We start from the raw sequence: 25005 nt of genomic DNA, 5'->3' as shown, positions 1-25005 counted from the left end.
ACAAATTTCACATTTAAATCATTTTGGTGGATTAACCATATGATTATTGAATTTTCACACATTTCCTCATTAATACATTATTACAAGTCTGTTACATCACATTAAATATCATCATTATTATTTTTGAATCATTCGATCTCATCACATCATCTTATTATTATTCTTTAAGTATCTTGAATACATGTACCATGGTTTTCTCATTTGAAGTGTGGAAGTAGGTTACTAGGTTATGAACCATCCTTGGCTTATCACGACACATGCCTCTAATGTTACACATGTTGTTTCATTTTGAGCATTCCTACATTTGATGTATAAAAAAAATACTAAGTTTTTAATTTCTATTTGTAGACATTTTTTTCTTATTTAAAAAAAATGGTGTATATATATATATATATTTAAAAATCATGTTTAACAATTTTAAAAATCGAGGTAATAAAAATTTAATGATATCTTAAGTTTTTTTGCCAACATTAAAGAGTCACCATACAGAAAAGTTATTACTATTTATTATTTTTAAAAACAAAAAATACAAAGTAGGTTTTTAGAAATCATTTAAAAATGAAGGTATACATATATTTTACTATCTCAAATTTTAAAATTTTAAAAAATAATTTTTAAGAATATAAGATAATTCATATTTTTATGTAAGAATTTTTATACTTATATATAAGTTATTAATATTTTTTGTTTTTAAAAATAAAGGGTAGGAAGTATATCAAACAAGTATTTATTCTCATTTTAAAAACATTTAAACTAACACCCTCAAGAGACTTTTGCATGAAAATTGTTGCCTAGTGGTCCGGCCTCATATGATTCTCGTTTGGGTTTGAGCAGTCTTACGAGTCATGACTCCCAACCCAAAGCTAAATGGGTCCAACACAAATTGGGCGTTGGCTTAGCTTTGGTGTAAGCTGGGGCATATTCTGAGTGGGCCACGAATCCAGAGTTGATCTGCCGTTGGCCCGTTTGTTTGGACTTTTGGATAAGTGGGCCTGGCGAGTTAACCGTAGAGGCGAGAGACTCCCACCCTCACTTGTTCGTCTCGAAGAAACAATGTCTGCTCCTCTGCTTCTCAGAGCCGTTCCTCTCCTCCGTCTCCGACATCACAGACTTGCCGCCCCCCTCTTCACGCTTGCGCAGCGTCCTTGGTGCTCTTCCACCGAGTCGAGTCGGTCGGACGTGAATGTATCCTATGCGGACAAGAACACCACAGTCTTGAGTTCCAGGGATCCAGCTAACTACCCCAGATGGGATGATCCTGATTTCCGGAAGTGGAAAAATAGAGAAGAAGAGATCCTCAGAGACATTGAACCCATCACTTCGCTCACCAAAGAGATTCTCCACTCGGACAGGTACGTCTCTGATTGCAATTACACCTAATATGCAAGCTTCTTGTGCTTTCTGTTTGGCTAATGAGAAATTTGAGGGCAAGGAAAGTTTATTTTGATCCTGATGTGTGATTAAAACAAGTCGTTGCCTTTGGCCCATTTGAAGGAGGGTTTTCTTTCTCTGGTCCGAAATAATTAACAATCTCATGTTCGCAGTTTATTTCCCTCTTTTTTTTTTTATAATGCATTTCCTCATCGTCTGAACGACTGAAGAGAGTATCATAGAGACTAAAGTCATTTATCGTTTTCTTTTTATTTTGGATTAGAACTTGGGATTGTGCTTGTTGGTACCATGTTGGGCAGGATCCCTGGAGTGATTTTGTTCACTGTAATCCTCATATTTTAAACCTCTGCTTGTTCTTCTTCTGCAACGGACGTAGTCATTGACACCATAAACCTTAGAAATGTGTTTCTTATCCAATTATGTTTTCTTGATTGAGTTCTCTTGCCTTTTCATGAATTTGCACCCCTACCATCATCTTTGAAAGTTGAAAAAGAGGAAACACATTTAATACAGTTTTTACCTCCATTTTCAATTGTTATCGGTGTTGGGAGTTTAAGGGAATGAAAACAAATGACTAGCCCAAAAGACACAAACAAAGTATAGAATTAATAAGAAGAATAACTTATCGGCAGACATGATAAACATTGTCCTTCGAAATAGATCTACCCTCCTCGAAGACGAACTTGGCGCACTAGGGTACTAGTGGTTTACCTCCAGGATTCAACAACCATATCTCGCCTTGGGTGCACTCTGTAAGTGAGATGTGTACAATTCGGGTTTTGAAAAAATTTCTCTAGATAGATGTATGAAAATACTCCTTAAAAAACTCTTTGAAAAATTCTCTGAAAAAATTGGTATTCATATATAGAGAGTGATGGGGAAAAGCCTTTTAAAGTTTATTCAAGGAAGAAAGAGAAGACCTAAGTAAACTTTAAGTATGATTAATATAATTAGAATTTGAGTCATGATAGGTTATTAGAGTCCTAGTAGAATAGGTTATTAGAGTCCTAGTAGAATAGGTTATTAAAGTCCTAGTAAACTTTGGATTTCTTAGAGAAGCCTATAAATAGGCTAATCAATGTAAATCAAAGGGATGAATTTTGATGAATAATATTATACTTTCTTTCATTGCAAGGTTGCAACCCTCAATGGTGAGACTCCATTGATTTTCTTCTAGGTGAGACTCCTAGAAGGCCTTAGTGAGACTCTAAGGTTTTCCATCTTTTCTTCATTGTTTCTTCTTTCTCTCTATTTCTTATCTTATAATTTTCTCTACCATAAAGTTTATTCCTTGTTCCTCTCCTTACACCCTAAAAATAAAACCCTAGCCCACCTACCCTTGAGTGTAGGCAACCATCCTAGGGTTGTCCTACATCAATTTTGGTATCAGAGCCAAAATTCTTGGCTTGAAGGCATATGCAATTAAGGAGCGGAGCAACTTATGCAAGCATGAGTTCCAAAAAAACTTCTAGCAATCAAGATGCCGATACAATACGCTTGGAGGAAATTTCAGCCACACAACAATCCCATCAAGATGCTATAGTACAACTAAATAGCAAACTTGATGAGATCATGAAGTTATTAGAAAAGAGCCAAGAAAAACGACCAATTGAAGAGGAGATCGCAAGTCATCAATTTAGACAATCGCCAAATCGATCACGCGAAGAACAAGACAATTTTATGATGGGGAATCAAAGAAGGGCCAAACTTTTTGAGCTAGATGATGATGTGACAAAAAAGGTACGTCTTGAAGTTGCTGAATTTTATGGAAAACTAAATCCAACAGCTTTTCTTGATTGGATTATGTCAATGGAAGATTACTTTGATTGGTATGCAATGCCCGAAAATAGAAAAGTTCGTTTTGTGAAGGCAAAGTTAAAAGGAGCAGCACGTCTATGGTGGCATAATATTGAGAATCAAGCTCATAGAACTGGCCAGCCGCCTATTGACACATGGGACGAGATGAAGTTGAAGATGAAGGAGCACTTTCTCCCAACTGATTATGAACAACTTATGTATACAAAATTGTTTTCCCTTAAACAAGGTACCAAGTCCGTTGAAGAATATACAGAAGAATTCCATGAATTGAGCATTCGAAATCAAGTGCGAGAAAGTGATGCTCAACTTGCAGCCCGCTACAAAGCTGGACTTCGAATGGAGATTCAACTTGAGATGATAGCTGCACACACTTATACCGTAGATGACGTTTATCAACTAGCCCTCAAAATAGAAGAAGACCTCAAATTCCGGGTTTCCAGGCATCCAAGTTCACAAATTGGGAGCACTTTCTCCAATAGGACAACAAGCAAACCTTTAAGCACATCAAACTTCAGAACTTCTATTCATGTGAATGGTGGGGATAACAATCAACCAACTTCGAATGTGGCTCATCAGAATGGTAATAAGGGTAAAAATTCAATGAGCAATGGAGATAGAAAAGTAGACGTGACTACTTTATGCTTTAAGTGTGGTGGGCATGGTCATTATGCTGTTGTATGCCCAACCAAAGGTTTACACTTTTGTGTTGAAGAACCAGAATCTGAATTGGAAAGTTACCTAAAGAAAGAAGAGACCTACAATGAAGATGAAGTTAGTGAAGAATGTGACTACTATGATGGTATGACGGAAGGACATAGTCTTGTAGTACGACCTTTATTAACCATTCCAAAAGTAAAAGGAGAAGAAGATTGGCGACGTATTAGCATTTTCCAAACACGTATTTCTTGCCATGGGAGATTATGCACCATGATCATTGATGAAGGTAGCAGTTTGAACATAGCTTCACAAGAACTTGTTGAGAAGCTAAACCTTAAAACAGAGAGACATCCAAATCCATTCAGAGTAGCATGGGTTAATGACACCTCTATCCCGGTAAGTTTTCGTTGTTTAGTAACATTCCTTTTTGGTAAGGATTTTGAAGAGTCTGTATGGTGTGAGGTCTTACCCATTAAAGTAAGTCATATTTTACTTGGAAGACCTTGGCTCTTTGATAGAAAAGTTCAACATGACGGCTATGAAAATACATATGCTCTCATACACAACGGACGTAAGAAGATCCTTCGTCCAATGAAAGAAGTCCCTCCAATTAAGAAGTCGAATGAGAATGCACAACCAAAAAAGGCACTTACTATGTGTCAATTTGAAAATGAGAGCAAGGAAACTGAAGTTATTTTTGCTTTAATGGCTCGGAAAGTGGAAGAATTTAAAGAACAAGATAAGGAATATCCAGCAAACGCACGTAAAATCCTTGATGACTTTTCTGACTTGTGGCCTGTAGAGTTACCTAATGAACTCCCTCCTATGCGTGACATACAACATGCCATTGATTTGATTCCCGGTGCATCATTACCAAATTTACCAGCCTACAGAATGAATCCAACAGAGCATGTTGAATTGAAAAGGCAAGTTGATGAATTACTTACTAAAGGCTTTATTCGTGAAAGCCTAAGTCCTTGTGGAGTTCCTGCCCTACTAACACCAAAGAAGGATGGATCATGGCGGATGTGTGTGGATAGTCGTGCAATCAACAAAATCACAATCAAGTATCGATTTCCAATTCCAAGACTTGATGACATGCTAGATATGATGGTTGGATCAATAGTCTTCTCAAAGATTGATCTAAGAAGTGGATATCATCAAATACGTATTAGACCAGGGGATGAATGGAAGACATCTTTCAAAACTAAGGATGGATTGTATAAGTGGTTAGTCATGCCGTTTGGACTAACCAATGCTCCAAGTACTTTCATGCGGATTATGACGCAGGTATTAAAACCTTTTATTGGACGGTTTTTTGTTGTCTATTTTGATGATATTCATATCTATAGTCGATCTTGTAAAGATCATGAGGAACACTTGAAGCAAGTAATGCGCACTCTTAGGGCTGAAAAGTTTTACATTAATTTGAAAAAATGTACTTTCATGAGCCCTAGTGTTGTATTTCTTGGCTTTGTTGTGTCTTCTAAGGGTGTTGAAACAGATCCAGAGAAGATCAAAGCTATTGTTGATTGGCCAGTACCAACAAATATCCATGAGGTGCGAAGCTTCCATGGAATGGCTACATTCTATCGACGATTTATTCGAAATTTCAGCTCCATTATGGCCCCAATTACTGAATGCATGAAACCTGGTTTATTTATTTGGACCAAGGCGGCCAACAAGGCATTTGAAGAAATCAAATCCAAGATGGTGAACCCTTTTAGCCCACGTCCTGAGATCGAGTATGTTTTTTATGATCAACTTGTGTCTACTCGACAAGGTGGATACCAAAAATTTTTGGTAAAATGGCAAGGCAAACCACACTCTGAGAATACATGGAGTACGACAACGGATTTTCAGAAGATTAACCCCAATCTCTATGAATTGTATCAAACATCTAACTCGTCGGAGCCGAGTTCTTTCAAGCTGGGGAGAATTGATGGGGAAAAGCCTTTTAAAGTTTATTCAAGGAAGAAAGAGAAGACCTAAGTAAACTTTAAGTATGATTAATATAATTAGAATTTGAGTCATGATAGGTTATTAGAGTCCTAGTAGAATAGGTTATTAGAGTCCTAGTAGAATAGGTTATTAAAGTCCTAGTAAACTTTGGATTTCTTAGAGAAGCCTATAAATAGGCTAATCAATGTAAATCAATGGGATGAATTTTGATGAATAATATTATACTTTCTTTCATTGCAAGGTTGCAACCCTCAATGGTGAGACTCCATTGATTTTCTTCTAGGTGAGACTCCTAGAAGGCCTTAGTGAGACTCTAAGGTTTTCCATCTTTTCTTCATTGTTTCTTCTTTCTCTCTATTTCTTATCTTATAATTTTCTCTACCATAAAGTTTATTCCTTGTTCCTCTCCTTACACTCTAAAAATAAAACCCTAACCCACCTACCCTTGAGTGTAGGCAACCATCCTAGGGTTGTCCTACATCAGAGAGTGAGGGGTGACTTGCTTTTATAGGCCACTAACACAGTCCCAACGAGAATCTACTTGTAATCAGAACAAGACTCAAAGAGGAAAAGGATTCTACTTATAAAAGGAATGAGACTCCACTAGCACAATCCCAATAGGACTCTTCCCAAAAATAAAAATAAAATTATTTACACTCTTCCTACAATCAACATTGATCATATGATTGGTCGTGGCTAATCCAATAACGAAAGTTTCGAAAGGGGACTGGAGCAGACTACCACGAGACAAAAATCTTCTTACTACAGAGATTTGATTGGGAACTACAAGGTTTTGATTGGGAACTACAAGGTTCAATATTGAAACAATTTCAGAGGTTTCCCTAATATTGGAATGTCCTTGACATTCTGTATTGGGAATTTGATTCTATATCTGATTAAACCTCAAAACCCTGCTTGATCACCAATAATAGTACCATTTCTTTCACAAGAAAGTCCAAGTTCTTCTTTGGCATCTTCAATGCCAACATTGGGTGATAGTTCCAACAACAATCATCTTGAATGTGTGGTGAAGCTTGCCTCTTTGTTGGGTTCCAAAGCGCGGAAGGTTCCAACTACTTATTTAGGCTTGCCTTTGGGTGATCCATTCAAGTCCCCTTTTGTGTGGGATGTGGTTGAGAAGAGGTTCCATAAAAGGTTAGCCTTTTGGAAAAGAGTCAAAAGACAATACGTTTCAAAGGGTAGACTCATTTGTTTAAAAGTACTCTCTGCAGCTTGCCTATCTATTTTATGTCTCTTCTTGTCATTCCTAAAATGGTGGTTTTAAGGTTGGAAAAAATTCAAAGGGACTTCTTGTGGGGAAGAGGGGCCTTTGAGCAAAGGCCTCACTTAGTTGAGTGGTATTCCATTTTCAAATACAAGAAGTTGGAAGGGCTAGGTATTAGGGTCATGTCCTCTTTTAATAAAGCCTTGTTTGGAAAATGGTGTTGGAAAGGGAGTTCCTTTGAATATGAGTTATAGTGGGAAAGTTTGGGGAAGAACTTGGAGGATGGTATTATCTTGTAGGAAGGGAGGATTATGGTGTTGGCTAGTGGAAGGATAAAAGGAGGTTGGGAAGCCTTTAAGGCCAGAACAAGTTTTACAGTTGGCAATGGAAGAACAAAATTTTGGGTTGATGTTTGGTGTGGGGATGCTCCTTTAAAGGACTATTTTTGCTTTTTTTCTTTTTTTCTTCTAATAAAGAGGTTTGGGTGGTGAATGCTTGGGAGGTTATTAGTGGGCAAATTGTGTGGAACTTGGGTTTCTTGAGGCAGTTTCAATATTAGGAGCTACATAGCATTGAGGAGTCACTTAGGAGGCCTCAAGTGCATGGGAAGTGCAATGAGGATGACAATAAGCTGATTTGGAAGATTAAGAAAAGTGGGAAAGTCTTGGTGAAATCTTTCTATTCTTCATTAGAGTCAGATTAAGGAATTCTTTTCCCTTAAAGCTAGTGTGAGGCTATTGGGCACCTTTAGAAGTGTTTTTTTTTTTTTTTTTTGTTTTTTGTTTTGCTTGGGGGGCTGTTTGGGAAAGGTTCCTAACCTTTAGATCAGCTTAAGAGAAGAGGATGAGTGTTAGCTAACCATTGTTATTTACGTATGAGTTTAGAAGAATCAACTAATTACTTGTTAATCCATTGTGGAAAGGCAAGCGGTCTTTGACATTTGTTGTTTTCCCTCTTTGGTTTTTCTTAGGTGCTCCATTTTTTTGTGAAAGATTTGTTAAAGGGATGTCATGAGAGTTTTGTTAGCAAAAATAGCAAAATATTTGGAGGACAGTCCCGCTTTGCTTGTTTTGGATTCTCTGACAAAAGAGGAATTGAAGATACTTTGATAGAATTCAACGCTTAGATTAATCACTATAAGACTCTTATTTGAAGCCCTTTCCATTGGACTTGCCAACATATACAAGATGGTCCTGTTTCCTTGTTAAATTTTATTGATTGGCTGATTGTTAGTTAATGAGAGGTTGTTTTGTGTGCTTGTTTGAGTTTTTTTGGCATTCTTTGTATACCTCTTATGTACTTGGGGTGTACCCCCCTCTTTTTGTTTGACGTCTTTAATATATTCTTGGTTGCCTATCAAAAACAAAAAAAAAAAAAGGGCCTTAGGACAAGAAAAAGCCTCAAAATGAGTGTGTTTAAATCTCCTCTATGACCCTCTAGATGTGTAGAGACCCTAAGATGTGTAGAGACCCTAAGATGTGCGAAGTTAATCACCAGCAAACCTAGGGTGATCAGCCAAGAGAAGGGATTTTTTTTGTTAAGGTGGGGAGGAGGAGGATGTGAATTGGGTGATGGTCTCTTGTTCAAATTTTTGCTGAGTTATAAGATTATGAATGAGAATGATGATATAAGTAATAATCAAGATAGAAAGAGATAGATGATTTATCTATCAAAAAGATAGAAAGAGATAGAGAAGAAGATGCAAACTCTAATGTACATGGTTCAACACCAACTAGCAATACATCAATGGTCCTCAAGCTTTAATTTAAGCCTTGAGATAGCTCCACTATACAAAGATCCTATAAACTAAGAACTTGTTCAATATATGCTTGGTTTTTAGGTACCAACAAACCTTTACAATGCTTTAAGTGTTCTTCCCAATACCCCCACACTCTCTTGGACAAGTGCAATAAACGTGTCTTTAAATAAAATACAAGAACTAACTTTGCAAATTGATTACAATGGAGATCATAGCTAGCCTCACTCTATCAATTAGATCTAGATCCTTCATCCATAGAATAAAGTATCTAGGCATATCTATTTCTTCATATTTTGACTTCTATGAAGTTTCTTTCTTTTCTTCAGCTGCTAAAAATCGTTGTTTTGGATGGCCCCTACACAATTAGTTACAAATGGTCATTGAGATTGAGATTTTCAAGTTAGGAGTAATTGCACCAAAAGTGTATTGAAGATCAAGGTTGAATCACTACACAATAGGTTATTAATAAATGAAGATTAGGAACTTCAACTATGAGATTTTTGCACAATATACCCATTAGACACAAATTCTCACTCAATTGATCAACAGTTCGACTGATCACTCAACTAGTTGTTAGCATTTAATACATGTTGCAGGTGACTGCTGGGAGACAACTGGTTAATCAGTTGGTTAGCTGATAGCCACTGCCAAGTACAACACAGAAAAGGGGTTCAACCAAATTGGACCAATTGATTGCCCTGTTGACTGCCTAAGTCGGTGAACCTCAATTTTTTATTTCATGCACCCTTACCTCTCAGGTTCCTTCTCTTATAGAAATCAAAAGCATCAGTTCCTACTTTCTTTGAGGAAGCATTGACCTGATTATGAATGCTCTCAAAAAGAGAACCGAAGTTTTCTCCTTTATAGGGTCTCCCTTTGTTCTTTGAAGAATTTTTTTTGAAATTTCCTTTTTCTTGTGGGGATGTTCCAGTGATTAGAACTCTTTACCAAAGAGGGGTGCCTTGCATTTTGTTCATGATGTGTCTCCATTGGTGTCATTGATTTGGGAAATTGTGCTTATCTTGGAAAATTTTAGGTAAATCAATATAAGGAGATCGTTTTTTTCCTCATTTCTAGGGAAGTTAGGACTTGGGACAAATTTTGTTGAGTGTCTCCCTTTTCTCTATATGTAATATGTGTCGCTATTTGAGTCGATGGATAATGCGGGCTCATAAGCCTGTGGTGTCTTCTTGAGCTTCAGGCACCACATCTGGGCTCCTGCTTGGGTTGTTTACTACCTAGGCAAGGCCTCTGGGGCCTACTTGATTGTGCTTCTTACCTACATGCACAGCTATTAGTCTTCAGAAAGGCACCATGGCAACAAGTTTTACTGGCATGGGGTTGTTTGGTTCCAGATTTCTGGGAGCTGGCGGTCAACACAGTACACTTGTTATGTGCCTGGCATAATTCAATATAAAAGTAAAGGTTCTCAGATATGTTTTGGTCAAGTACTTGATCCAGAGGCAAGCTTTTCAAGTGACAGTTATTTTAGTTTATATTATGGACTCAAAAGTTTGTCATTTCAAATTGTAGAAGAGAAGAATTGAAAGAAGTGGTAGCTTCAGTAGCTTTAAATCTTAAGTAACCTGAATCTATATTATTTTCGAGTTTTTTGCAGAGTCATATCTTTATAGAATGTTTTTGATTGCTGCCCCAATATGTCAGTGGATTCTGAATGTTGTCATCTGTATCTTTGAAGACACATTTTGTTTTTTGTCTATTGAAATGTTTACACATGAATCATGATGCTTGTCTCATACTTTCATAACATATTGGTTATAACCATGGATGAAATTATACCGATTTTTCATCAAAATTCCAGGGAAATATTTGTTATTGCCTATTGCTGGATTTTGTTGTGGATAAATTCCGATATTCCTGGTATTATGGGATAAATCGGATTTCAAAATTTTTTTAGGAGAGTTGGAATTGAACCGCTAACCTCAGCCATACAGTAGAATTGAACCACTAACTAACCTCATCCATACACTAGGAGGCACTTGACCAACTAGGCTAAGTTATATATATATGTATATGTATATATATATCTTACTTTCATTTAAAAAGAAAGAATTAAATAAATATACTTTTCAATAAATTCATACAAAATACAAAATGTTAAAATAAAATTTTAATAAATAATTTAAATATTATATTCAAATTCTATTTAACTTATTGTTAAAAATATAAAAATCATTCTCAATTTTTTTAATGAATTTTTCTTTATATGTTTTGTACATTAATTAAATATATCAAAAATATAATTTTACAAGTAAATTTAAAAAAAAATCATACATATATCTTCATTTTTTTTGTATTGTTAAATGCATTCAAATTAGATAAACCTATATAATATGTATTTTCAAATACTAAATATTATTGATGAATGTAACAAATTGTCTTATATGTGTATATCACTTTCTTCAACAAAACAACTTCAATATGTGTATTATTGTTTCTTTCATTTTTTTTAAAGTTTTTCCCAACATTTTTATGAGTTTTGATCAATTTCTATCTCATTGATATTTCCCAATATATCCATAAAATCCCATTACTAATATTTGTGTAAAAGCCAATATTTTCATCCTTGATTATAATTGGGAGTTGGCAATATTATTTGAATGAATCTATATGCATAACTTATTGAAAATAGTTATGTGATCTATGGACAGAAAATTTTGAACAAAAAGCTGTTTTTCTATATTTGTGGAGATGGGAAATTAGTTGTTTGAGCCATGGCAACTTATTGATGGTAATGGAAATTGCAATTGGTCAAGGTTGAATGTGGTGTGTGAACAAAAACTGGTCAATGAATCCAGTGCTAGGAATGGGTTTTTCTGCCATACAAGGAGCTGTGTTTTTAATTATTTCACATATGATATTGTTCTAGAAGATAACCATATTCACAGCTCAAGTTGTATCGGAATGTCTGGACTATGTCTACTCAAATTGTGGGGATTGTCTGAGGCTTCTCCTTTATTTGACTGATTTTCTTGCTGTCAGGTACATGGATGGGGAACGTCTAACCGCTGAAGATGAGAAAGCTGTGGTGGAGAAGCTTCTCATTTACCATCCACATTCGGAAGATAAAATTGGATGTGGACTGGATTGCATTATGGTGAGTTTGTTGTTTGCATAATGCCCTAATAGGATTCTTTGATTTGTTGGTCAAACCACTGTTAGTCACTTAGTTACTTTGCAATTGAACATTTGTTACGGTAGTGTTGAAGTGCTGAATTATCTCACTTTATGGATTCTCAACAAGTGATGAATGATTTTCAGATTCTACTTCAATTAACCTATCATTCAATTTTTCTGAATTCACCAATACTAATTCCAAATGGTTGAGTATACTGTCAAATGTGTGAATATTCAATTTCTTAAGTGCTTTTTAATGCATCTTAGCTTGCCATGAAGAAAAAAGGCTGTTACTATACAGCAGATAAAGGAAAGGATAACATCCAAACCATGAGATACATAACATTTACATGGAAACCTCATGATCCATCCCAGTTAACAGACAATCCATTGTAGAATGATCGATCACAAAGCCTGTTGGCTGAACTTGAGTCTACCCAATCACTTCCTGATTATTCTAATCCTGTCTCCTCTGTGTATTTTACCTATTCAACCTTATAGTTACTTATCAAAAAAAAAAAGTTATTCAACCTTATAGTCCTCAATAGGGTATTCACTTTCCTGTGGGGATTTCTGGATTGCACCTTGATCTCTCACCAAGGTACTACTAAGCCCCTAACTAATATTTTTTTCAACCTTAATGTCTGATCAAAGTAGTCAAAGCTACATCTCCATTTCTTCAACCTTTGATCTTCCTTCAGAGTTCCAACAAACTCAGATTGAACACAATTCAGTCACTGGAATCTCACTGGATCAGATCTTAAACACAGGAAGCAGATTTCTTTGCTACAAGTTCATTCAAAATCACTTTGAATTCAAATCTTCAATCTCCCATAGATGACTCTAAATCTATGTTTCAATAAATGCAAATATGAACTGTGATGAAGCCAATCAATCAATCACACACAAGCTTCAGATCAAAATCTCCAAATGCTTATAAACTTTTTCAATGGTGAACTGGGATCACAAAGTCAAATCCAATGCAAATTTAAATCTGAGATGAAATCACTTAAACCACTCACAAAACTTGGTTGATTCTTTCTCAAACCCCAAGTTCTATTTCTATGAAGAAACTCAATGTCTTTCAACTGTGAACAATTTGAAATTCTATCAAGTGTTCTCTCTCAATACTCTAAAAGTAAAGCTATGGGAGATGAGAAAGAAAAATGGGGCACAACATAATTGGAAATCTGAAAACCCAAAATGGAAGTCCCATGCTGAAATTAATCAAATTTTATTTTCCCACATTTTTCAAATAAAACTGCTCTGCCTTCGGCAGAAAAACCACTTAGCATTTTTTGCAGCTGGAACAAAGTCAGTTCTGTGCAAAATCCACATGGGTGGAAAAACTGCTTAGGGTGGTTTACTCTTGAAGCCCAAAACTGCCGGGATGTTCTAAAAGCACTAGGTGCTTTGCCGCAACTGTCCTATTGTCTCAAACCTGCCTCCACCAACCCCCCTGCCCCACCATAGTGGAAACATACTGATATTTTTCCACTCAGCACCTCATGCAAGAGAAAAGGCTAGGCCTTTTTTATACTTCCCAAAAACCATCTCGTAGGGTGCAGAATCCACTGGGTGGTTTATACACTGCCTTACATTTTGAGCAAACTTTTTTTAACTTTTATCTTGGACTCTAAGTTTGTAACGATCTGCTCCCAACTGTGTAAATATTGTTTGTTTTGGGTCTAAAGGGGCTTTTATGACTTTAAAATGCTTTTACAAGATTAAGAGGAGTCCATACTTATATAACGCCAGAAACTTCCCCCCTATCTGATGTAGGACGTCACAAACACCCCTATAACGTCCTCGTTGTGTCCCGCAGGATTGCGGGGCTAAATAGACAAACCCTCCAAACAAATGCCCACATCGCGGTAGGTGATCGACTCTGATACCATTTGTAATGATCTGCATCCAACTGTGCAGATATTGTCCGCTCTAGGTCCAAAGAAATTCTCACGGCTTTAAAATGCGTCTATAGGGTTAAGAAGAGTCTATACTTATATAGTGTTATGAACTTTCCCCCCTATCCGATGTGGGATGTCACAAAGTTCACCCAACTTCTAGACAATTTTGACACTTCTTGAAAGCTTAACACAAAGAAACAAAAAGCACAAAAGACTCCTAGGCACTCATTCCAGTTTTCTGTGAGTTTGAAGTTAAATTATATTAATACATTGTTAACTTTTGGTTTCCTTGAAAATAAGCTTTATCTTCAATGGATCTTGATCAAATTTTGAAACCAAACCTGGGAATGTCTTTCTAATTGATCAGGTAGACTCATGTATATATAGTGTGTATACTAATGCTTATATTGAAACTTGTTATCGAATTGCCAACAAATACATTATGCATGCTTATTCATTTATAAGGGGCATCCCTTGTTCCTTTTTGATCCAGTTTTAGGCGAAATTATGAATTGCATATGAGAAATAGAACATCCATCAACTCATTTTGCTTTGAAGTCTACTTTTTGCCCCCCCTTTTTTTTTTCTTGTTAAGGAGAATATAACTTTTTTTTTTTTTTTGGATCAGAAACGAAGAAAAATATATTAAAAGAAGAAAAGATACAAGAGAAGGAAGAGATACAAGAGAAAGAGAAGAAACAAGCGAAGGATGAGAGGTCCTTCCCACAAAAACAAAAATTGAACAAAAGAGAAAACACCAAACTTTAGAAAACTAAATACAAAGACAACCTCAATATTCTCAAACTTTTGAAACGCAAATTGCAGTCCAGTTGAGATGTAAAACACTAAGAAGAACTCTGTTAAAAGCTGCAGTACAAGAGGCCTAAAGAGAGGAAAAAAAAAGAAGCAAGTCCCATAACATATTTTCCGTTCTCCCCTTATCCTAAAAGATCCTATTGTTTTTCTCTTGCCACACCAACCATAACAAAGTGAGGCAAGCGATTTGCCAAAGTGTCTTGCCTCTTAATGAATTCCTCAAACCTTTAAAAGCAATAACCATCATGTCCACAATACTCCTTGGAGGGACCCAAGCCAACCCTGTTAGATTGAACAACTTGTGCCAGAGTCCAATGGTAACAGGTCAATGAAGAAAAAGGTGGTCGATCGATTCTCCATTTCCTTTGCAAAGAATGCACCATTGAGGACAAAGGGATTTGTAGGGTCTTCTCAATTGTGCAACTTATCATTGGTGTTTACCTTTCCATGTACTACTAACCAAGCGGGGGCCTTAACCTTTGAGGGGACTTTTGAACTCCACAAAAACTTGGCCGGAAGGAACAAGATAGGATTTGAGACTTTTTACAAGGCTAAGAAAAAAATTTAACTGAAAACAAGCCTGATGATGACAAAGACCAAGCTCTTGAATTTGCCAAAGGAGAGAAAAATACTGAACTAAGGGAGAACATGATTCTTTGAAGGAGATCAATTTTTGTATCAGTAAGATTACGACGAAAATTAAAATTCCAAGACAATGGAAAGGAATTGCCAAAGACATTTGAGATAGTGAGGTTTTTCACGGAAATAACTCTATAAAGACCAGCAAATTGAGAGCACAAAGTTTGGTTACCCCACCAAAGATCTTCCCAAAAACGGATTCTTTCCCCATTCCCCACCACTAGACAGACAAAAGGGGAGAAATCCTGGAAAACTTGAGCAATAACCTCCCAAGGACATCTGTGTGACCATCTAACCACCATGTTGGCACCCCATCCATTAGGATGTGTCCCATAAATATTCGCAATAACCTTATGCCAAAGACCATTCCTTTCTCTAGGGAACCTCCAAAGCCATTTCCTTAAGAGAGCAATATTTCTCAAAGAAATCTTCCTGAAACCCAAACCTCCCAACTCCTTTGGCCTACAAACAACATCCCATCTGATAAGATGATCTTTCTTCCCTTCCCCCGGCCCAGACCAAAGAAAATCCCTTTGCAGTTTTTGAATCTTTGAGGCTATTGATACTGGGATTTTGAAGAGGGAGAGGAAGTAGCTAGGGATGTGAGATAGACTTGACTGAATTAAAGTAATCCTCTCTCCCAAAGACTAAAAGGCCTTTTTCCAACCATCCAACTTCCTCGATATTCTCTCAACCACCGGATCCCAAAAGCCTATTGTCTTTGGGTTCCCTCCCAATGGAAGACCTAAATGAGACAAAGGCCACTTTGACACTCTGCAATAAAAAACGGAGGCCAAACTAGACAACAACTCCTGCCTTGTATTAATACCTGAAATGGTGCTTTTTTCTAAGTTGATTTTTAATCTTGATACTTGCCTAAAAACCAAAAGGATAAGCTTGAGGTTTTGAAGATGTTCCAGAGAGGCTTTAAAGAAAAAGATGGTGTCATCTGCAAACTGTAGCAAAGACATTATAGTCTTATCCCTTCCCACAAAGAAGCCCTCAGTTATCCTAGTTTCCTTTGCTTTGATCATCAACCTACTTAGAATATCTGCTACTAAAGTAGAAAGGAAAGAAGAAAGGGGGTCTCCTTGTCTCAAACCTTTAACCCAACCCTTTACATTCCCATTAACTAGGATTGCGAAACTTGATGAAGACAAACAACCCTTCATCCAAGATCTCCATTTTGGGTTGAATCCCTTCCTTTCTAGCACATGATCTAAAAAGCCTCAATCCACATGATCATAGGCCTTCTCAAAATCGATTTTGAAGACCACCTCTTCCTCTCCTGACCTTCTTTTCTCATCCACCACTTCATTGGCTATCAACACAACATCCAGTATGTGTCTCCCTTCAACAAAGGCTCCTTGAGAGCCAAAGATTGTTTCATGGAGGACTTTGTGTAAACGCCCTGATAAGACCTCAACAATTATCTTATACAAACTTGTAACCAAATTAATAGGTCTAAAATCTAAAATTTTAAAGGTTTGGCTTTTCTTAAGCACCAGAGCAATGAAGGTCGCATTTGTACTTTGATTTATTATCCCATTGGTGTGGAACTCTAGAAACACCCTCATGAGGTCCTCTTTGATCACATCCCAACACTCTTGATATACTGCAATAATAAAACCATCAGGACCAGAGGCCTTTTCCTTATTCAATTGGAAAACTGCCAATCGTACCTTCTCTTCAGAAAAAGGCTTGTCCAGCCAAATTGCACTCTCTCTAGAAATAGGGACCCAATTTAACCCTTCAACCCTCCAGGAAGCACATTCGTGTTTGGAGTAGAGTTTCCCAAAGAAATTTACAATCTCCTCTGAGATAATCTCAATGTTGCTTAAAGTCACCCCCTTTTCAAAGATCAAAGACTTAATGAACTTCTTGCTTCGCCTTCCATTGGCCATTCTATGAAAGAACTTAGAATTGCAATCCCCTTCTTTTATCCACTTGACCCTAGATTTTTGTCTCCAATGAACCTCTTCCTTTAATAACAAATCTTCTAACTCCCTTCTTGTTAAGGTCCTTTCTGATAACAAATCAAGATTCAAGTTCCTTTCTTGTTCAATTAGATCAATTCTACCTAAGTTTGAAAGAATGAAAATTTTCCTCTCTTAAATTTCCAAAGGCCACTTTATTCCAGTCTTTCAATTTTGATTTAACAAACTTTAATTTCCTCATGAAACTTGTGACCTTCCCAACCTTCAACCGTACACTCTTGCCACCAATCACTAAAATTCTCCTTAAACTCAGGATGGAGCAACCACATATTCTCAAACCTAAAAGGAGTTGGACCCCATTTTAAAGGATTAGTTTCCAAACAAATTGGGCTATGATCTAAGGTCCATCTAGGAAGCCTTCTTGAAGACTTTGAGAGAAACCACTCAAAAGAAAACAAAAACCTATCCAACCTCTTGCAAATAGGAGCAACTTGCATGTTTGACCAAGTAAAAGTCATATTTCTTAGAGGGGGATCCAACAAACCACTCTCCCTTATAAACTCGTCAAAACACCTGATGTTGAATGTTAACCTAGAATCACCCAGTTTCTCAGAGATCCTCCTAATTACATTAGAGTCCCCTCCTACACACCACATTGGGAAAGTCAGACCATACAGGTCTTGAAGCTCCAACCAAAAATCCCTCCTCCACAAAGGCTTATTCGGGCCATACACTGAAGTTAACCAAAAGGACCCTTCCTCACCAGAATTCAACTTTACAGTTACAAAGAAAGACCCTAACACCTTCTTTGTACACTTTAACTTATTTGAATCCTACATAATCACAATCCCCCTTGAAGCCCCACAAGCAGGAAGAGTAGCCCACTCTATGCTTCTTCCCTTCCAAACACTACTCTTAAACCTCCTATCCCAAATTTCTCTTTTTGTTTCCTGAAGCATCACAACAACTGGATTTTGAGAACTTAAAAACTTCTGATCTTCTTAGAACCTAACCCTCTTGTATTCCAACTTAAGATCTTCATGTAAACAAAAAAACCTAGCACAAACTGCAACCAGACCTAAGCCTTTCCCTGGATTCCACAAACAGTCTTTCTCTTCCTTTTGAAATAGACCTTGTTTGCAGAAAGAGTACTCCTACTCTCTACTACCGCACATTTTCCATTATCTTTGATAATTCTAATCCTCAAACTTTCCAAAACCGATTGAACCTTGACCATCTTCCTGGGTGTGAGGCCCTCAATTTGAAAACCTTCCAACAGGAGGGTGAGAGGTTCTGGCTCTGGGGACAAAACCCTACCTAAGACGCAAAGCTCCTTTGGGCTACTAAGTGGTTCCCTAAGGAAAGAACAGTCTTTAAGATTTTGGTTAGAGGCTTTTAAGGGGGATGCCACACCTTCCGAAATGGGCACGCCAACAAGACGACTAAACTCATCACTGGGAAAATTCGAAAAGGGAACAACTCGAGAAACAAAGTTTGACTCCAGCGGAATCGAAGAAATGGGTTGGCACCGAAAAGAATGAAAAACAGAAACAGAGGAGACGGGAAAAGATTTTGGAACAAAAGCCCTAGCCAAAGGATGACCCTTCTCAAAGGAAGTTGAGAAAGGAAGACACACCTTGTTTGCCAAACTGCAATGCGAAAGCCCTTCATCTCCCTTTGTTTCCAAGGTGAAATCTTGAGAAATTTCTAGAACAGGAGAAATAACGCCCTGATTGAAGATTGAACTGCCCTGGAAAATGGCTAGATTTGCTTCCGCTGAAACACCCCCATCCAGTTTACGTTTCGGTGCAAAAGGCGACACCTTAAGGCACGGAGGCCAGCTTCTTGCTTTGCGCCTTGTGACAACTGAGTGGCCTTTTATCTTTGACGACTCTTGAGAGTGTACAATCGACAGGACCTCCTTTGCAGAAGATTCTGAGCACTGGAACTTTGAGGACGAAAGCGCTACAAGGCCACCCTTAGAAGACCTTGCTTCTGTCTCGTAGGCTTGATTAAAGATTGGACCAGCAGGAGGCCCAAAACTTTTCGCCCCAAACTGGACCCTAACAGATCGGGCTTTTAACAAGGCATCTGGCTTAGTGGGCCCGATATTGCTTCCCACCATTGGGCCCAAGAGACTCCCTCTCTAGCCTTTCTCCCTTTCGAAAGCCAAATTTGAACTTGAAAAACGAGAACGGGATCGAGGAAGAGGCCTCCAGCTGTAGCACTCATTATCCCTAGTGATACCACGTAGCCCCGCAACATTCTTTGACCTCTAAGAGACGCAACCTCCCGCTGACATCAACTTGTCCTTGCTACGAGTTGACTCAGACTTGAAAAGGTCGACTTCTTCATCTTCTCTGATCACTAAAACTGCAACCATGAATGACCAGACCCCATCTTCCACCTTTAGCAACGCAGGTAGCACGACATTTGGAAACATCTCCACCCACAACTTTACCTTCGACAAGTCTACAAGCTTCAAAGAGTCCCGTGCCACCTTCGTTACCTTCCCCCACTTCTTCAGAATGTATCTCAACTGATCCTCGTCCCACAAATGAAAAGGAAGACCTCTTAGTTCTAACCAAACCCTTCTAAATTTTCCAAATACAACTGTATTTTCTCTTGGCGACCATCTCCTCAGAAAAATAGACCATCCTCTCACTGTTAAACTCCCCTGATCTTGGAACCAATCAGCTCTCCTTGTAGAATCCACAAAGAAACACCCTTTATAAGCGGAAATAGGGTTACAAACACCATTCCTTTCGTACCCATCATTCTCGCTATAGCTTTTCATACATAAACCCAATCTTGAACTTTTCCTTTACTTTCACAAATTATAGCTTTGGCTCATTTTCCAACTGGCAACAGAGCTCCGTTCTTAGGTTCTTCCTCTGCAACCACATCTGCATAGGACCGACATCCTCTGTAAATGCCCTTACTCACCTGAGAATCTTCAATTGTCTCTTTCAAGGCTCTTACAACTTGATCAGAAAAATCTTGCACTAAAGAAATTGCCTTCCTAAGGGCTTCCCACCCATTGCCTTTAACACCCTCAAGAACAACTAAAATTAAGGTTTTCCTCTTTGTAACAAATTCTGTAATTTTCATGAATCTCCCTCTACTATTGAAACAAATCTCCATCAAATGAGTCCTAGTCTTGCCCCTAATATTTCGAATAAAACCCCTGGAAGCCTCCAACTCCACAACTTTCTTCAAATGCTCCAACAACCATTCCAACTCCTCCTTCCAAAACCTACTAAGACAACAGACCCTCAACTCTTCTCTGTTATTGAGATCCAAGTTCCCCCATCGGAACCTTCAAACTTTACCTGGAAAGCCTTTTTCTCCACTTCAAAAAACTTCGCCATCCCCTCTCAGCACTATATCATCCTCTTCTTTATAGATATAGCATTTATTCATAATCATATGCCCTGTTCTTTTAAACTAGTCTAATGTCAATATCCTACCCCAAGTGGCTTCCCAAGCAAAGAATTTGACTCTCTTTGGTGCCCAAGAATTCCAAACAATGCTAGAAGGGAAGGTCTTTGTGCTTCCAATGGACAAAGAGGAATGGGGAAATCTAATTAATATAACTTCTGTCAATTGTCTTTTGCTGCAACCCTAGCCTACATGCTTCTTGGCCTTCCTCTATTCTTATAGCGCTTCTATAACTTGGTATTCCTCTGTTCTGGCCTTCACTTTCAACTGCTGCACTTCTTACTGATGCAGTGTTTATCTTCGTCACTCATGATCCATCCATCACAGGGTTTCTCTTGCCCACAATTTTTCTGATAAACATTTTTCTAATGGGTTTTGGGCAAAATATATTCTGTTGGTAACCTACTTTGATTTTTATGTTATCAGTAATTAGTTGATAAGGTTAGCACATGTAAGCTCTCCAACTTGCTTTCCATTTATGAAATACTTATTCTGGGAAATATTGAGTGCCTTCAGAAAGGCTTAATCATTTCCATTGCAGGACTTAGGGATGCAATTCAGGAAGGTTGGGTCAGGTTGACAATCAAACCAAGCTAACCTATATACGAAGCTCATTTGCTCAAACCCAACCTAACCTGACATTCAACTTGAGTCTTGAACTATCCAACCAAAGCCTTTCCTTTTCTTTTTTTTCTTTTTGTTTTTTTTTTTAAAAAAATTTGTGTTAAAATTGAGTTGGGCTAAAGTTAGTAAATGTATGTTCAACTTAATCAGATTAGTGACAATTATACGAGATTAACATTCATTTCACCAAATTTTTTAACAATCAACATTTATTTAAAAGGTAAAAAACTATTGATACCATCTATTTAACTAAAACATAAGGTCCAAAAAATAAAACTGAGAAAGACAAATTAATTGCTCATTACATCCAAGTAGTCAAGTCTTCAAATTTGCATTAATCCTCAATTACATATCATTCCCAATAACATTTAAATCAATAAAGATATCTCAGTACAATGGAAATGTTTATTAGTTTATTACTATTATATGTATATAATTTAAATTTTATATGAATATATCCTCAGGTTGCTTGAGGTTCCAATCCAAGCCCAGTTCAAATTTAATATTAGTTGATATTTTTTTGCCTTAACCCAATCCAAATTACAAAGGAATATTTGGGCCAAAAGGCTAAAATATTCTGCACTTAGTAAAAGTAACCTCCATATTTTTAAAATTGTAAATATAACCTCAAATGAACCAAAATACCCTTTATATTATTTTATAAAAGGTGCTTTGATGTGAAATGGGTATAAAAAAGTTAGATATTATTTTACAAGAAGTGCTTAGATGTGAAATGGATATAAAAAAATTTGATGGAGGGTATTTTTGTCCAGAAAAAGGTCATTCTTCTTGTTTTGAAAAAGTGAGGATCATTTTTCCAAAATTGGAATTATTTTGACCCTTTCAATCAAATATTGCAATGGCAAATTAAAATGCCCTAGCCTGTAAAATATTAGGTTGGGTTTGGGTTGAACTTCCCCAAGTTGCAGCCACAACAGGACTGTACCTTAACCAAAGTAGTTTGGAACAACTTTTATTGTAGTCATCCTATTGAATGTTCAGAAGTCCCTAGGAGTAGGACATGAAGTTTCCACACTGATAGTGCACCATGACTGAAGAGAAAGGCAAAAAGATCTTTCAAATGCCAATGAGAGATGATAACTGGTGCCAATGAATTAGTATTTACTTATTCTTCATGTTAATACTGTTTTACTTCAAGGAGGGAGAAGTAGCTCCATATATAGCAGTTCAGTGGAATACAATATTGTTTCTGTGATATCTCTGTACAGGATGTTAAACCAAGAGCCTTTTTGTGGGAAAGAGGAATAATTTTTCAAATCCATGGTTGTTAATTTGCAATTAGAATGGGTAGTGAATTATCTGCCATGGTAATTGTTTTAGATTGCAAGCATATAATTTTGATTGTTATATATTAGATGAGTATCAGAGTAATCTCTTCTTGAACCATTTGAAGGATTTTTTGGCTTGAATTGTGCTGGCTTGACTGATTTTGCTGTGAATGGTGCTGAATGTTTAAATAGGATTCCTAGATTAACTTACATTTAGCTATTTACCTATTCTGCACTGCTGTGTTCTTCAGGACATAGCCCTGCCATTTAGAGATTATATAAGCTTTCTGTTTCCATCTTGCACCTTATTATAGAAATAGGAAGCAATGGCATATTGACAAATACATTGGTTTGATACCCTTGTCAGTGGTCTCCATCTGTAAATGTCTTTAGCTCTTGTGTCACAAGATATATCTAGTGTGATACCATAATCATTATAAACTGATACATGAAGTTGAGAGGCATCTTATTATTGGTTGCAAGCATGAGATGCCCCAAAATTTGCACAAAAATTGATCTTAATTGGATGATAATAAGCTTCCAGCTTGTAATTTTTTAACCAATTGGTGGCCTGATGCTTGAAGATATTTATTGAATTCCATAAATCATACTTGTTATCTAACAGGTTTGTAGTATGCTAGATAGTATGTTGCATAACTTGTGTTTCTTATCAAGTTTGGTTTATATCTTGAGCAGAGGAATTTCCTCCTCAAACAGAAAATCGACCACATGCCATATAGAATGTCTTAAGTGATGGGTGGGGAAGCAATCTGCTCAACTCTTTTGTGTTACTTGTGTGTAAACTCGCATTTTTACCATACACCAAACTTCATGTGAAGCCTTCTAGACACGTGTAATGACTGGGGCAGATGGTATTTTCTCGTTCACGTGTCCCAAGCAATTGAGGACAGCTATATGCTTTTGAACCGTAGGGTGGGTTGATTTTTTGTCCTCGACTTTTGGGGGCTCTTTTTTCTTCCAAGTTTCCTGCAACAATTTGTTTATATACGCATTTCCAGTTCTAATATAAATGCTCAGTTGAGAAGAAATTGACAGATTCATTGGGTCTCAAAGGCTTTTTGTTGGTCTTTCTTCACATGCACCTTTTGCATGGAGGTTTGTTGACATGTAGATTAGACACTCCCATACCTCCATTGTCGTTGAGATGACATTTGACATTGATATGTACGATAAGTGAATGACTACTATTTGTTTCATGTATTTTTTTAAGTTTCACTGAACTAACTGCCAAGATGTGAGCCACCGGTTTTTTCTCTTCTTTCACTCCCTCTCGCTTTTCAATGTTGATGAACATTTTGCTCTGCAAAAGATACTAACAGGATCTCTTCCTTTTGATGTTAAAGGTTGACCGACATCCTCAGTTTCGACACTCAAGGTGCCTGTTTGTTGTAAGGACTGACGGTGGATGGATAGATTTCTCTTATCAGAAATGCCTTCGAGCATATATTCGTGATAAGTACCCATCTCATGCAGACCGATTCATTCGTGTGCATTTCAAACGCAGTAGTGGTTAATGTATCTTAGCCCGGATGCTTATATTGGAGATGGGCAATGATTTTTGATATCAACGGAGCCCTCTCAATTGGGCCTCATGCGGTTGTGTCATGTATGTATGAATATTTTGCAACTGCCCTGCATTTTGCCTGCGAGTATTTAATTAAATAACTTACATTATAGCCTAGATCTACCCATCTTATGTACCGGATGATCCTTCATTGGCGCTTGGCCCCTTCTTTATTACTTGAGACAGAAAGTTATTGAACCGCGGGTTTTCACCTGGTAGTTTTGCTCACATGGCAGTCCTTATATAAGGTTGTCCTGATTAGTGATTTCAGACTTCCGGAGATGTCGTTAGACTTAGAGCTGCTTGATGATATGAATGTCTCTACCACCAAGGAAATGGAGGAAAGCAGCAGTTATTCAAAGTCCGTATTAACAGTCAACAGGCATGGTAGGCAATAGCCCACGGGCCACGACAATAGAGACAATAGAGACGTGGGAAGTGGATCGGGTAGATTCCTACAAATGTCCAATGGGGATGAGGTCCAACGTGCCCCCACTTGGAAGATTTCAAGGCAAAAGAGAGTAATTACATCTTCTTGTGACTTTTCGATTTACTGTCCTAGACATTGGTCACATCTGATTGAGACAACGGTATAGATAAAATCCTCTCGCCCAAAGCCAAAAGGAGCGAAGCGTGGAATTCGCGATGCTGGAGTCTGGACTGACGTAGTGCTGTTAAGGATCAGGTGTTTCGTGGAGCACCGAATCACAGAGGAACTGCACACTTTGATTTTGTGACACTCCGGAGATCGGATTCGTTGAGATCGCCGTCCTTGGATTATCAGAAACTCTGAACTTGTGGTTGAGACAGGACCTG

The 25005-nt window shown here is 37.4% G+C and overlaps 1 protein-coding gene across 1 annotated transcript; it reads left to right on the top strand.

Moving 5' to 3' along the window:
* The first annotated feature begins 1017 nt into the window (after nucleotides 1-1017).
* Nucleotides 1018-24306, top strand: LOC100247085 (protein DCL homolog, chloroplastic). The gene is made up of 3 exons (XM_002282970.4): nucleotides 1018-1352; nucleotides 11817-11931; nucleotides 23969-24306. The coding sequence occupies exons 1-3, from the start codon at nucleotides 1054-1056 to the stop codon at nucleotides 24137-24139; spliced, it is 585 nt and encodes a 194-aa protein (XP_002283006.1). The 5' UTR covers nucleotides 1018-1053; the 3' UTR covers nucleotides 24140-24306.
* The last annotated feature ends 699 nt before the right edge of the window (nucleotides 24307-25005 follow it).

The sequence above is a fragment of the Vitis vinifera genome, chromosome 18 (assembly GCF_030704535.1).
Source record: "Vitis vinifera cultivar Pinot Noir 40024 chromosome 18, ASM3070453v1".
In the NCBI taxonomy this organism is placed as follows: domain Eukaryota; kingdom Viridiplantae; phylum Streptophyta; class Magnoliopsida; order Vitales; family Vitaceae; genus Vitis; species Vitis vinifera.
This window is presented reverse-complemented; position numbering and strand designations above follow the sequence as displayed.

What these genes read in the sequence shown, in the direction of transcription:
- LOC100247085 (XM_002282970.4), top strand. Translation starts at nt 1,054, where the DNA reads ATGTCTGCTCCTCTGCTTCTCAGAGCCGTTCCTCTCCTCCGTCTCCGA. An exon ending in GAGATTCTCCACTCGGACAG is followed by an intron (nt 1,353 to 11,816) that starts GTACGTCTCTGA and finishes TCTTGCTGTCAG; the next exon opens with GTACATGGATGGGGAACGTC. An exon ending in GTGGACTGGATTGCATTATG is followed by an intron (nt 11,932 to 23,968) that starts GTGAGTTTGTTG and finishes TTGATGTTAAAG; the next exon opens with GTTGACCGACATCCTCAGTT.